Genomic DNA, 14,194 nt, shown 5'->3' on the forward strand with positions numbered 1-14,194 from the left:
CCAGGCACCACGAGTCCAATTTCTGCTACACTGAGGCTGTGGAATTGGCTGTGGTCAAGGTGCTTCAGGACTTGATGTGATGAGCCAGAACCTACTCTGGATGTCCCTTCCTTGTGCTCCCATCACCAGCCACTGGCTCTGCTGACCATGGCTGCCTCCACAGGCACCATGTGCTCTTGGCTGTCTGCATCCCAGGGCCTCCCTGTTTTCCTCACCCCTCTCTGATCTGTGGGGCACGCTGGAGTCCAGCCCATGGTCCAGCCCCTCAGCCTGCTCTGCTCTCTCCTTGGTGACCTCACCTCCTCAGCTGCCCTGCTGCCCTCAGTCTGAGTCAGGATCCCCTCTGTCCCTGTCACTGAATCGCCACTCGTAAGTGCAAAAGTTGGCACAATTAGGTGGAAATAAATGTTTGCTGCAGTATAGATCTGTACATACATTGAAGGGCGATCCTTTTTTTTTAAAAAAAAAAGTTTGCTCACTAGTTATGAGTAATCACTACTTAAAAAACTTTCTCACTTGCCTGATTTTCTTTCTTCCTTTTTTGGTAGTACACATGTACTCCAATTTTAATCACTTGTTTCCTTTTTGGAAAAGTAGAGAAAAATGAAAATTGAGAGAGATCAACTGTGTTCTAAGGATACCTCTTTTAGGTACACACAGTATGAAGTTTATGAATGAACTCAACCCTCCACTTTTTCCCCTCAACATATGGTTTCCTTGGAGGACCTTTGTGCTTGTTTCCCGTGGTTGCCATGACAAATGATCAAAACTCAGTGACTTTAAAAAACATCAATTTATTAGCTGGAAGTTCTGTAGGTCAGAGGTCTGACACAGGCCTCACTGGGCTAAAATCAAGGTATCACGGGACCTGGGGGAGGATCTGTCTCTTTTTTGTAGCTTCTAGAGCCACCCACGTTCCTTGGCTTGTGCCCCTGCCTCCAGTTTCAAAGCCAGCAATGGGGTTGAGTCCTCTCCCATCATATCACTGGAACCCTGACTTTTCTGCCTCCATTTTCCATTTCTTTAAAACCTGTGGCATAATACATAAAAATGGCCATCTTTACCTTCTTCAGTGTACAGCTCAGTGGCCTCAAGCACATGCACTGTTGTGTCCCTGTCTTCACTCTCCAGTCATAGACCTCTTTTAATCTTGCAGAAGTGAAACTCTGTACCCATAAATAATACTTCCCTCTGCCCCCGCCCCCCTCTGGCAACCACCACCCTACTTCTGTCTCTGAGTCTGAGCAACCTAACTACTTGCTATCAGTGGAATGATCAGTCTGTCCTTTCGTGACTGCTTAGCACAATGTCCTCGTGGTTGGTCCAAGTTGTTGCATATATTAGAATTTCCTTTCTTTTTAAAGTCGGTCATATTGCATTGCAGGGTTGTTAATCCATTCATCCTTTGATGGACGCTCAATTGGCTTCCATCTTCTGGCTCTTTTGGTTAATGCTGCTATGAATGGAGGGGTACGGCTGTTTCTTCAAGTCCCTGCTTTCAAAAAAAATTTTTTTAAGACCCTACTTTCAGTTCTTTGGGGTATGGACCCAGAAGTGGAACTGCTGGACCCTGTGGTAATTCTATCCTTATATTTTGGAGGAGGCCCGATCTAGGGTCCACAGTGGCTGTACTCTTTATTCCCACCAGCAGCGCACAGGGGTTCCTGTTTCTCTACCTTGTCACCAACGCTGCCGTTTTCTCTGTGTGATGGTCACCATGCTGATGGGTGTGAGAAGCTAGCGCATGTGGCTCTGATTTTCATTTCCTGATTAATTAGGGATGTTGAGCATTTCATGTGCTGTATCGTCTTCAGAGAAATTTCGTTCAAGTTCTTTGCCCATATTTCCCTCCCTCCCTTGTTCCCTCCCTCCTTCCTTCCCTCTTTTTTTTTTCTTACCTCCTTCTTTCCTCTTTCTCTTTCTCTTTTAATTGAGGTACCATTGGTTTACACTGTGTGATTCAGGGGCCGAGGATCATGCCTCCTCAATGCGTGTAACCACAAGGCACCACAAGGCACCCACAGTTCTTTACCATGGTCCATTGAACCCCCTCCCTGCTTTGTTGTCCCACTTCCCACTCCCCATCATGTAGCCTCAATTCCACAGTCATTTCTGGGGTTTGTTACTGGTTTGGTTCTTGCTGACCCTTTGCTTTGTCTCTATTCCACATATAAGTGAAACCATCCAGGATTGGCCTTTTTCTTATGTTCACTGTCCATTTTTCTATGGGGTGATTTGCTTTGTTGTCATCGGGTTGTAGGAGTTCTTTACATATTTTGAATATTAACCTCTTATATTTGTTTGCAAATATTTTCTCCTGTACCCTGGTTTGCCTTTTCACTCTTTGATCTGCTTTGAAGAACATTGTGATGACATTAACCCTGCTCACATACTCAAGACTTTCTCCCTGCCTTTGGCGCATTGTTCTGCTTGCCAACGGCCTCATCTTCCTGCTCTCGCTTCTGTTAGGACTCATTTTGTAACCAGAAGTCCGGAGCTCAGGCCAACTGTCACCACCAAATGCCAATAAAGTAGAGATAGAAATTGAATCGTTAAGGTATGCTTTAATCAGACAGCTGGCAATCTGTCAGGTTAACACCCTAAAGAAACCACATTAATATTTTCATTTCCAGGGCCTCCCTGGTGGTGCAAGGGGTTAAGCACCACATTATGAGGCAATCCGCAGCCTCTGCAGCATGAGTTCGATCCCAGGCCGGTCAGGGAGCAACACACATGGCGCAGCAGACCTCTCATGTCTTGCCCGCTGCTCCCCTCAGCAGCGTATTTCAGTCAGTCTGCTTGTTCTGTTCCCCACTCTGTCTCTGGTGAATCTTCTCATCCCCCACACCTCTGGCCTGTACCCCAACTCTTGTATGCATAAATAAATAAATCTTTAAAAAAATTTCATTTCCAGCTGGCTTTTTATAGGGAGTTGAACAAAGACAGTTGTTGGGCACTAAGAAGGCCTTCACCGCTGCCAAGAGCTGGTGATGTGTGGCCCCCAGAGCTCCTTATTGTCCTCCACACCTGGACCAGTGTGCTGAGTCTGGCGTGATAGCACTGGACCCCTGCACTCATCCAGATGTGTCCTTGGGCTGGAAAATGAGATCAGAGTTATAACAATGTGTGTACGTGTGTGTGGATTTCTTGCTATACCATGCATAGTGTCTACCTGATACCCCCACTTCCTAACCCCGATCAGTTTCTTCACTTCCTTCATCAGTGGCTGAGAGGAAGTGTGCGGGTATCGTTCTACTGAGCTCACAGGTTCTTGGACTCCCCCGTGCTGATTTGCACCATCTCCTGTGATCTTAGGTTTTCTCCAGACTTGGGAGACTAAGAGGTCAGCATCTGCCCTGTGACCACCCCAAGCCCCTGGTAGAGACAGAAAAGGACTTCTGCTTGGCCTGCTCACTGTTCCCTTTCTCCAGACACCCCTCCTCATGCCTCTGCTCTCTCTGCATGACTGTCTTCCTGACTAACCCCTCTTGCTCCAATTATGCAACTTCTTTTGTTGTATAATTGTCAAAAACCCAGAAAAGGGCGGTGAATTTAAAGGGAAAGATTTTAAAAACCATTGGAACTATAAACAAATGTTGAAGTCAGTGATAAGGATTTTGAAGGATAGGGGGAAATCACTGATATTTGTCACTGGCTTTTTTTTTTTTTTAACAAGAACTATATATTTTTCCAGCTTTATTGATATAATATTGTGTGTGTTTAAGGTGTACAATGTGATGATTTGACACACACGTTACAAAATATTTACCAAGCTAAGGTTAGTTAACACCTCTATCACTTCGCCTATGTCATTGTGCTGCACATTAGGTCCTCTGAACTTAGACATCTTCTAACCTGAAGTTTGTGCTCTTTGAGCAACTTTTCTCCATTTTCCCCTACTTCCCAGCCCCTGGTAACCAATATTCTGCTCTGATTGTATGCATTTGGCTTTCTTAGTTTCCACATATAAATGAAATCATATCATACTTGTTTTTGTCTTAGCATTATACCCTTAAAATCCATATGTGTTGTTGCAAATGGCAGGCTTTCCCCCTTCTTGTGGCTGAATAATATTCCACTGTATGTATTTATTCACATGTCCCCCCTTTTGATATCTTCTTTGATGCATTGGTTGTTCAGGAGTGTGTTACTTTCCACATATTTTTTAATTTTCATGTTAACTTTCTGCTGTTGATTTTAAGTTTTATAGTAAAAATCAGAAAATATACTTGGTATGATTTTAGTCTTCTCAAATTTGCTAAGACTTCTTTATGTATAATTTACTTTGAAATGTATCAACAAGAAGAAAGATTGTCAAATGGGTAAAGGGATGTTTACATGGACAGTTGTGTGATGAAGGATATTAAAATGAAAGAGTAGAATAGCCTTAGGTACATGGCTACTCATCACCGTATTTCTTCAGTTTTACATGTGGAAGTTTCTCATAATGAAATGTCTGAAAAAATTGCTGATAGTGTCATTACCCAGAGAGAGCCAGCCTGTCATTTATTTATGTATGTCTTTACATATAGCAGGGGTGTCAACTGGAAGCAATTTAGCCCCCATGGAACACTTGGTAATATCTGGGGACATTTTTGATTGTCGTGAAGGGTCAGTGCTGCTGGCAGCTAGAGGGTGTACTGTGTGTGACTAGGGGTGCAGCACACCTTCCAGGGCACAGGACAGCCCCACAACAAGAGTGACCCAGCCCCAGAAGTCAGTGGTGCCACAACTGAGAAACCCTGATACATGTATCTTAATGTATATCCATATAAATATGCAGATATGCATATTTTACACTCACATATATTTTAAGCAAAATCAGACTCATAGTTTTATAACCTGCATTTTCATAATAAATTGTCATTTCCCCAGATAATTAAAGGTCTTTTCCATTTTCATGTTTGAATGGCAACCCTAGACACATGCGCAGGGAGGCATTGCCTGCACCTCTGTTTGGGCGTTTTGTGTTGGTTCACCAACTGCAGTCGTCGAGTCTGAGCCTTCCCCGTCAGTCTCTGTTGTGTGTCATGATGGTTCCTCCGGGAGCCCTCACGGATCATCCGGGAGATCTTCGGTGCCCGCTTTTTCTCTGGCAGGACATTTGTTCTGGGGCTGCCCAAGGCGGGTTCGTCCTCCCGCCTTGGGTTCTTTCTCAGAGGTGGTGGAAACAGGCAGCCGTGAGACATCTCACTTGCCCTGAGTCAGCATTTGGCTGTGCAAGCTGTGGATGTGGAGCAAAGACAGAGAGCCATGTCCTCCAGTTCTCTGCCCCTTCCTAGCCTAAGTTCTATGAGTCCCTAAGGACACAATCTGACTTTAACCTCTCTCTTCTCCTCTCCAATATAGGCCTCTTCTTCTAATGAAAAGAGCAAGGAAGAATGGACTACAGTCACCAAACTTCCCTAGTCCCATGTGGACAAGATAAGTACATTTCCAAGTAAGAGTGCTGCTGTACTGCTCTGTCCCCAGTCCCCTGTGCACGAGGGAGCGGGGACTCGTGTGTGAGAGTTAAGCAGCTGAGTGTGCTGGCGAGAGCATTAACTAGATTGCTGCTGTGGATAAAAACATGCCCCCAGAGCCTAGCCACAGAGTGTGAGGGACAGGGGCTTCAAGACACAGCACCTCTGGAGACTTGAAAGAGATGGCATCCTGGAGGACTTCCTTGAGGAGGCATTGATGGTGGCTGCTCAGAGTCCTCTTCTGTCAGGAGTCCACAGAGTCGTGTCCCTGTGCTGCTGGGGTCCTGCCTAACATAGTCACCAGTGTCTGTGAGCAGAAGGGGCGTGTTTCATTGCTTTACACGTGCTAAAATCTCTCCAAGTCACATTTTTGGCTTATGTGACAGGGGTTGAGTTAATTAGAACATTGACTTTTCTAAATTTTAAGTTTGAGGACATACTGTTTTACCCTGCACAGGGATTTTTCTGTAGTGGATGCCTGCTAATTTAATTAAATGTTTAATTTATTTGCAACTAGGTTGCTGAAAGTCCTTTGGACACACTTGGTCACACACATACTCACCCACACATATGCAGAGTTATGTGAGATCATTCTGATCTCCTCATTGAAGGGTTTCCCCAGGGACTTCTAGAGGCAGTCATTTTCAACCTCAGTGCTGGATCTCTGTTCAAAAGTACCAAACAACTTCTCTTGTAGGTTATTTGGAATCACATGTTTCACTGATTCATTTGCGCTTGCATAGAATTTTTCCCTTTATCTAGGTTTAACTTGTCAAGAGCTCCTTGGAATTTCCAGCCCATCTTGACCTCTAGTATGATTCCACATCTCTTCACTGAGTGGCTGGTTTGAGAGATCAAATGCCCTTGTCTCTTGCCGGAGACTAGTCAGATGCACACACAGCCTCCTCAAGCCCCTCGCTCTCCCAGCCCTCATGGGGTACAATACCGTGCACTTGAGTATTGTCAGGTTTGACGAGGGCCCACGCAGGTGTGAATCCTCCCTCTCCTTTGGTCTGTGGAGCTGCTTGTAGGGGCCCCCTGGAAATCAATAATTAGATCAAAGGAGGCCAGACACCATGCCAGAGAGGTGGTTTGGAAGTTTTTCTTCTTAGTTTTCATAAATTTAAATAAAGGCACTGGAATAAAAAATTGCAGGGCCCAGAAGCCCCCTCTTGCCTATGGAGTCACTGTGCCCCAAGGTGAACCACTATCCTGAATGCTGACACTCATTTTGAACTTTATATAAATGGAATCATACAACCTGGGCTTTTTTGGGTCTGACTTTTTCACCCAACATAATGTCTAGGAGGTTCATCCATCTTGTATGGAGTTTTCTCATAGTGCCATGGCTATAGAACTTGGCATTGTGTGACTATAACCACCCTTATTCCTCCATTCCACTGCTGATAAAGGTTTCTAAACAAAAGCTCATGTCAAAGTATACATTGGTAGAGCCTAGATCTGCCCCTTTTAACCTTCTGAAAAGCCTAGTGATTTCTGGGTCTCACAAAGGTCTGTTGTGTAGGCCCTCTCCTAGCTCACAGCCTGTGTGAGGGCGGAAAGTCTGTGGGGAGGTGGGAGAACTGTGCCTGTGGGCTCTGAAGTGTGTTTGCCTCTATGACTGTGACTAGTCAAGGCCTGCTGACTCAGCTCGGGTTTGGGGGTGTTGTTGGAATTGCTGCCTACAAGGGTCGACCAGACCTGCCTTGGTTTTCTCGAACTGCTCCTTGCATTCAGTCAGGGGAGGTGCTTATTCTTGATCTTGATACAGAGAAGCTGATGATGAGGGATAGTGAGAGAACATTGCATGTGTGTGTGTGTGTGTGGGGGGCAATCTCCAAGTCTGGGGTCACTGAAGGCCAGGTTAGAGGTGAGAAAAAGAGGGAAAACTGCATTACAAGTGACTTGAGCTGAGAATGTTACAGTTCTTGTATTCTTCCCCACCCCCAACTCCCCAAGGAATGAACTTCTTCTGCACCTGAAGACCTACAACTTGTACTATGAAGGTCAGAATTTGCAGCTTCGACACCGTGAGGTAAGCAATCCCCAGGGAAGCCCTGGTGGGCCTGCCTAGTCTTTGTCTTCCTATGTCCTGGGTCCGGAGGCCCCAAGGTCCTAGGAGGTCCCTGCCTTTCCTGCTACAGTGAGTGGTTTCTCATTAAGGGTGTTAGTGGGTGTCCCTGGAGTTCTTTGAAGGGAGACCCCAGGCCCATTTTTCCCTTGGAAACAATGGGCTTTTCTTTTCTAGAGATACGTGGTGGATATGTGGCTGGACTAGTAGTCTCCAGGAGGGGGTACTTCAAAGGGAGGCTTTTATGGAATGACCCCTTCAGTGACACTCAAGTGGACAATTCAGAAATCTTACCTAGTGCTTGATGTTTACACATCTGGGCCTGTGTCCAATTGTAGCAACTCCGGAAAGTCACATAAGCTCTGCGTGATACTACCTGGTCCTTCTCTGCAACTGCAGCAGCCTTCCTGGGTGCCTTCTTGCAAAGACCTTTGTTATCCATCTGCCTCTCCCCAGCCCCCATCCTGAATCTAAGCTTACTCATCCTGTATCCATTTCTGTAACGCCTGTTATCAGGTAGATGGTGAATTATATAGGAGCCTGGTGGAGTAATTTATACTCAAGTGTTCTTGACTGATAAGAAGGCATGTGTAATGCCCTTCTAAAGACACATTTTTAGGTTATCGAGCCTTGGTGATTTAATCCGTAGAAATGGATAGCAGATGGTGGAATTTCAGCTACTAAGGCAGGTTGGTTGGGGATAATGTGTGGGATGCAGTGGCATTTTTTTGTGTCCCTCAAACCACTCCACTTAGACAAAGTCTGACTTTGGGTTAAATTCTGTCCTGTGATCATGTGATGTAAAATATGATGCTAGAAGGCCACAGCTATTGTCTGTACTTAAATATAGCTTTTCTCCCCAAGATCCCCCAGATTCCCCAAATTGCTTCACTCCTCTCCTGCCTTCTTTCATTTCTCTTTCCCTTTTGAAGGGTGAGCCTGGAACCCAGGTTAGTTGTTCAGTGGACAGGTGTCATCATCATCCAGAGGCTTGTCCTGAAGATGTGACCTTGGCTCATAAAACTTGGGTTCAGAAAGGTTTTCCTGTGACTGAGGAAAGGAATCTCTTTTACACGTTGTCCTCAGAGCTTCCACCAACCAGTGGCTGGGCCATTAGCAAGATGGTCTCTAAACAGCTTTTCTGGGGTGTGTCCTGTAGAATAAATACTCAAAATGCTTGATGATGCCCTCTAAGCATTTTCACATTTCACTTCTCGGTCAACAACCCTTGGATATAAATTTGGAGTTCTTGCAGGATTTATCCACCCCTTATTGTAGCACATTATCTTGTTATACACTCTGGGAAGTTCTGCTGTTAAGAAATCTGAATAACACATCTCCCAACCTGTGATCCCTTGGCACCCTTTTAAAGGTCTAACAGTTGATCTGCTAGAGAACAAATTGGGGGATGAGGCTTTAAATCTCCTTCAATCAGATCACATTGCTAAACACATGTTTTAACTAAAGACGCATTCCTTTCCATAGTGAGGGAGGGGAAAGCTATTTCAAGAATTTAGTTCTTGCCTCTGTTAGCAAGTCTAGTGTCACTTACTTTAAGAGATGGATTCTTCTTTCTTTAAAGTCATTAGTTTAAAAAACAATTTTTATAATTTCACATTTGCATTTAATTTGAATTTCCAGTCACCTTTTGTGCTGGCCCGTGCGGTCAGCTCCAGGGTCTCAGTGCTGGAGTGTGGCCCGGGTGGCTGCCCCGGCTCTGTGGGTGGGTGTGCCCAGCCAGGCCACATTGAGGATGCTGTCAGTTGTCACTCCATGGGGCTGGCTTCTTGGGGCCCTTCCGGACTCACTGCCACGTTGCTCTGTGCGCAGGAAGAGGACGAGCTCATTGTGGAGGGGCTGCTGAATATCTCCTGGGGGCTGCGCCGGCCCATTCGTCTGCAGATGCAGGATGACAACGAGCGCATCCGCCCCCCACCATCCTCCTCCTCCTGGCACTCCGGCTGCAACCTGGGGGCTCAAGGGTAAGTGAGAAGACATGGAACTTGGGGCAACTGGGGGTTCTCAAGCAGGTAAATGTCACCTGCTACCTTGATCCTGGTCCCACTTCCTACCACCTCCGCTGCTTGCTGCTCCACTCTCACATGAGAAGGGGCAGATGCAGGTATGACCCAGTCTCCGTGCCCGTCACTGAGTAACAGTCAGAGGGAGGAGGGAGATGGAGTCAGAGAGGAGAAGCAAAACCTGGGTGGGCCATTGCCCTCCTTCATGGAGAATTCCCGAGTCTCTGGGAAGCGGGTATTGCTAGTGGCCACCCAGGCCCAGCTGCAGCTTTCTGACCCAATCCCCCAGCAACTCCTCTTCCACAGCCTCCCCCATGCCCTCTTCCTCATAGAATGACCCCGCTCTGGAGGCAATTAGAGCCCAAACCTCACCAAAGCTCTCTGTGTCTTGGGAGAATCAAGAAGAGGAAAAAGAATGTCAGGTGCAAGCTAGCCAAGCGAGGTCAGCCAGGGGACTGCTCCCTCAGGCCACACTGGAGCCAGGGGCAGCCCGAAGGCCATTCTGGAAGGTGCCTTTCTCTGGGACCCCAGTGGCAGGTCTGCGAGGGCCCCGTCTGTTCCTCTCCTGTTTGGTGGCCAGATTAGTGGCTGAATGTGTCCTGGACAGCACACCCTTGCCACCATCCCTCTGGGACTCCAGTTTTTAGGATCAAGTGACTAGCCTAGTTCCATCCTGAAACTTGCTGATGCCAACGGCCTTTGGGCCACAGCCTGGGTGGGGCGTGCTGACGACTCAGCCAAAACCACAGGGATTTTTTTCTGTTTTAAATGAGGACCAAGCCCTGTCAGCCACTTTGAACATTGTTTGAAACACCCCACAGCCCAATCTCTCTCTGAACTTGAGAGGAACCTGCAGTGTGGCCAAGCCCTGGAGCTGATCAGGTTTCTTTCCAAGTGAATTTAGAGTAGTCTTAGCCCATCTCATTGGATTTCACCTAACCTCATGGGCTTCCCACTCTGCTTTGCTGTCTGCACTTAGACAGGACCTCCAATGGGTATAAACCTTTCCACCAGCCGGCCTCGTCCCCAGCCTGTTACATTCTACTTATTAAGTGAGATGATTTTAAAAATTCCATTTGATCATCTGGCCCTTGGCTGGGCTGGCAAAGGGCTTTTCACAATGCAGGCTGGTTTCCTCTCCCCTGTGGCATCAAGGTGGTCTTGGTTGGTTCTTGAAATCTGCAAATGCTTTGAGAGTTTTCAGGGATGGTAAATAATTATCTCCCAGCTGCCTGGACTGCTCTGTTAAGAAGGGCAGTGGCTACTGTAGGTGCTGAGTGTACTAGTCCCGAGAGACTCCGATCAGTCCTATTCTGGGACTCCGAAGTCCGCATCATACTACACTAGAAGGTTTTTTTGGCTTTTTCAGTTTTGTCTTTTCTTAAAACTCTGATCCCCCAAATTGAGTCCTGTCTCTCCAGTGCACCCCAGGGAACCCACACTCTCTCAGCATGGGTTCAACCAAGAATTTGTTAATCGTGATTCTCCTCTCTAGCCCAATCCTCTGTTGATTTGGGGTGTGCTTTGAGGAGTTATTTGCCAGTTATCACAGCAAAACCACATCTTAGCTCACACTCCTGTGGCCCTTCTCTGGCTTGGCCGAGCCCTCTGTCCTGCAACCCTGTCAGCCCAGAACACTGTGGTCAGCACCATTTCCAAAGCTACCCTGACTCTCGTAGCCGCCAGTCTAGTACTTTCCATTCCCTTTAGATGCCAGAAATAATTTCTGAGTTACTCTTCCCACAGAAATGGACTGAAGCTGGAGTCTTGTCCTGAGAAATAGTCACTGTTAGTGGTTCCCCAATAAGTTGCAGAGCCCCTATGTACTTCAGGTAATACATGGGCGCTTTCCATCCTGGGCTTAGTGAGTTGGATGCTTGTGTTCTGCAGATGCTGGAAATGCGCATCTCCTCCCTCTTGAACCCCACCCTTCTTCCCACTAGGTGCTCAGCCCAGGAGGTGGCACGACACTCAGCACAGCCGCCCACAGCCTTCATGCCGATGGGTGCTTGTCCCTGGCTCGCTTGTTCCCCTCCTTGCAGGAATGAGGGTGGGGGCCCTTGTCCTAGGGATTGAACCACTCCCTCTTTTGCTGGTTTTTTGTCCCCACAGCACGATCTTGAAGCCCCTCACCATGCCCAACATTCAGATCTCAGAGGTGGACGCCCCACCTGAGGGTGAGGAGACATCGAGCCCCACAGGTAAGGGCACGATGGGAGACTCCAGCCTGGGGTCGGTTGTGCAAAGAAAGATGTGAAAGATGCTCTACTGTGATACTTGTTTTCTGAATAGATAATATTCATGTAGTTCAAGCATCAAGAACAGTAAAAAGGAAGAATGACATGTTTCCCATCTTATCCACCCCACTATGTTGTTTCCCTTCCTAGAAATAGCCCGAGGCATCCTTTCCAAGATATTCTCTACAAATACAAGCAAATACGCACCAGTTTGCTTTGGGGGTTGGATGCAGTTTCTTTTCTTTCCTTTTTAATAGAAGTGCTAACATTTTGCTTATCACCATTTATCAGTTTATCTGGGGGATTGTTACAAACAAACGCTTAAAACACTTCTGCATCTTGATGGCGCTGCTCTATTCCATAGGATGGAGAACAGTCATAAATCACTCTCTATTGATAGACATTTCAATCATGTCTAGCCTTTTGCTATGACAAACAAGACTGCAGTCAGTGACCATGTCGATGTGTCATTTCACACATTTGTTTGTCGGAATCTGTGGGATTCTTCTGGGTGGAATTGGTGGGTCTGAGTTGATGTGCATTTGCACTTTGGATTTTGTCAGTTTGCACCCTTGCAAGTCCTTATATCACACTTACCCTATGCCAGGCAGTGCTTTGTGAAGGAACTCAGTTTATACCCTCACAACAACACTAAGAGGTAGGAAATTATTCTCCCCATTTTATAGATTGAAGAAACTGAGGCTCAGAGGGGTCAGTGATATATGGCAGCGGTAGATCTGGGATTTGAACATGGGATCTGGCTGTGAATCACTTCGTTGTATTGCTTCTCAGTAAATTATGATTATGTCTCCCCCGAATCAGGAAATTCTGTCTTGATAAAATATTTGGGAAGGCAGTGGTGCTGTAGCACTGGCCACAAAGAGGCTGTGGAGGGGGCATTGCCTATCCCAGTCCTGGCAGACAGTCATTTCCCTCTTCCCTCTCAGATTCCAGGGGCCTGAAGCCTTTGCAGGAGGATACCCCACAGCTGATGCGCACACGTAGCGATGTTGGGGTACGTCGTCGAGGCAATGTGAGGACACCCAGTGACCAGCGGCGAATCAGACGCCACCGCTTCTCCATCAATGGCCATTTCTACAATCACAAGGTGCAGAAGCAGGGGTGGGGGCATTCCCAAGGGGGACACGGCCCCGTCCTGGGTAGCTACCACCTGAGGGCAATAGGCACCTGGGCGACTGTTTGCTGCTCAGTATTTGGATCATGGGTGCACTGAAGGCTCTGTTAGCTCCATGAAAGATAAGGGACCCCAGATCAGGAGCTCCCTAGGCTGGTGGGTGAGATGACTCTACACATACCCCTCATCAGAGTTACCCTCTTCCTACACCATGTGCCTCCTGCTGCCATCCCGCTATGTGCTGTCAAATGACTGGAAACCACATGAATGTCTATCATTAGGGGTAACAGAGCTGTGGGCTTCAGATCAGGAGCAGTGGAGGAACACTTTGCAACCTCCCCAGCACCCCAGTTTGCTGACCCTCCTTCCCTCCTGACACCTGTTTTCAATCCAGCCCCTGAGACAAGTGCATCATGGGAGAGTAGTCAGAGACCTCCTCTGGTTGAAGTTATGATGGAAGGGCTCTGTGTGTGCAGTATTTGGAGAAAGAGCCTCCCTTACCTGCTCCTATTCCCCCTCCCAAGCTGGTTGCATGGCGATCTTGGTCCTTTCCAGCTTCGCATGGCGGGGTGTGAACTCCTGAGTCAGGCAGAGCTTGAGGGTTGCTCCATTGACAGGCAAGCCTGATGCCTGCCAGGCTGCCAGGGGAGAGCAGGAGCACTGTCCCGTCCCTGTCCTGGCTCCCCCCCCGAGCTGGACCTCTCTATTGACAGACATCCGTGTTCACACCGGCCTACGGCTCCATCACCAATGTCCGGATCAACAGCACCATGACCACCCCGCAGGTCCTGAAGCTGCTGCTCAACAAATTTAAGGCAAGTGCCCTCTGCTGGCGGCCTCAGATAGGTGGTGTGTGCGCCTTGGAGGCCTCTGGAAATACAGAGGTGGGGGCTGTGGAGAGGGATGAGGCAGTGGTCAGAGGGTTTGGGTTCCTCCCTGTGCGAGGCAGCATCACCTGGGAGCTTTAGAAAAGCAGGTTCTTGGGCCCATCCTTGGTTCAGACCTGCTGAATCAGAAGCTTGGATGTGAGGCCGGAGAAACTTTCAAGCAAGACTTGCAGGGGATTCTGGTGCCAGTGGAGTCTGAGGAGCACCAGCCTGGAGGCCCTTTAGGGGCCACTATAGAGGGACCCCAGGGTCTGACAACTGGTTTTGGGTCCCATGCCCAGATGGATTTCAGGAACACAATCGGGAACCTTCAATAGGCATGTAAATTATAGAGAATGAATGCTTCTGAAGTCCTGTTACGAGGGAGTCTGGCTCACCAGC

At 47.6% G+C, this 14,194-nt stretch overlaps 1 protein-coding gene across 6 annotated transcripts in view; it reads left to right on the forward strand.

Moving 5' to 3' along the window:
• Positions 1-14,194, forward strand: part of RASSF2 (Ras association domain family member 2) — a 40,012-nt gene that overhangs the window by 16,125 nt on the left and 9,693 nt on the right. For all 6 annotated transcript variants that reach the window (XM_037495146.2, XM_037495180.2, XM_037495139.2 and 3 more), the window contains 6 exons: positions 5,350-5,440; positions 7,422-7,497; positions 9,364-9,515; positions 11,667-11,755; positions 12,739-12,899; positions 13,640-13,741. In XM_037495146.2, the coding sequence (XP_037351043.1) occupies positions 5,382-5,440; positions 7,422-7,497; positions 9,364-9,515; positions 11,667-11,755; positions 12,739-12,899; positions 13,640-13,741 (639 nt within the window). In that variant the 5' untranslated portion in view covers positions 5,350-5,381. The remainder of the gene's footprint in view (positions 1-5,349; positions 5,441-7,421; positions 7,498-9,363; positions 9,516-11,666; positions 11,756-12,738; positions 12,900-13,639; positions 13,742-14,194) is intronic.

This window comes from Talpa occidentalis, unplaced genomic scaffold, assembly GCF_014898055.3.
Source record: "Talpa occidentalis isolate TD23 unplaced genomic scaffold, MPIMG_talOcc4v2.1 talOcc4.10, whole genome shotgun sequence".
Taxonomy (NCBI): domain Eukaryota; kingdom Metazoa; phylum Chordata; class Mammalia; order Eulipotyphla; family Talpidae; genus Talpa; species Talpa occidentalis.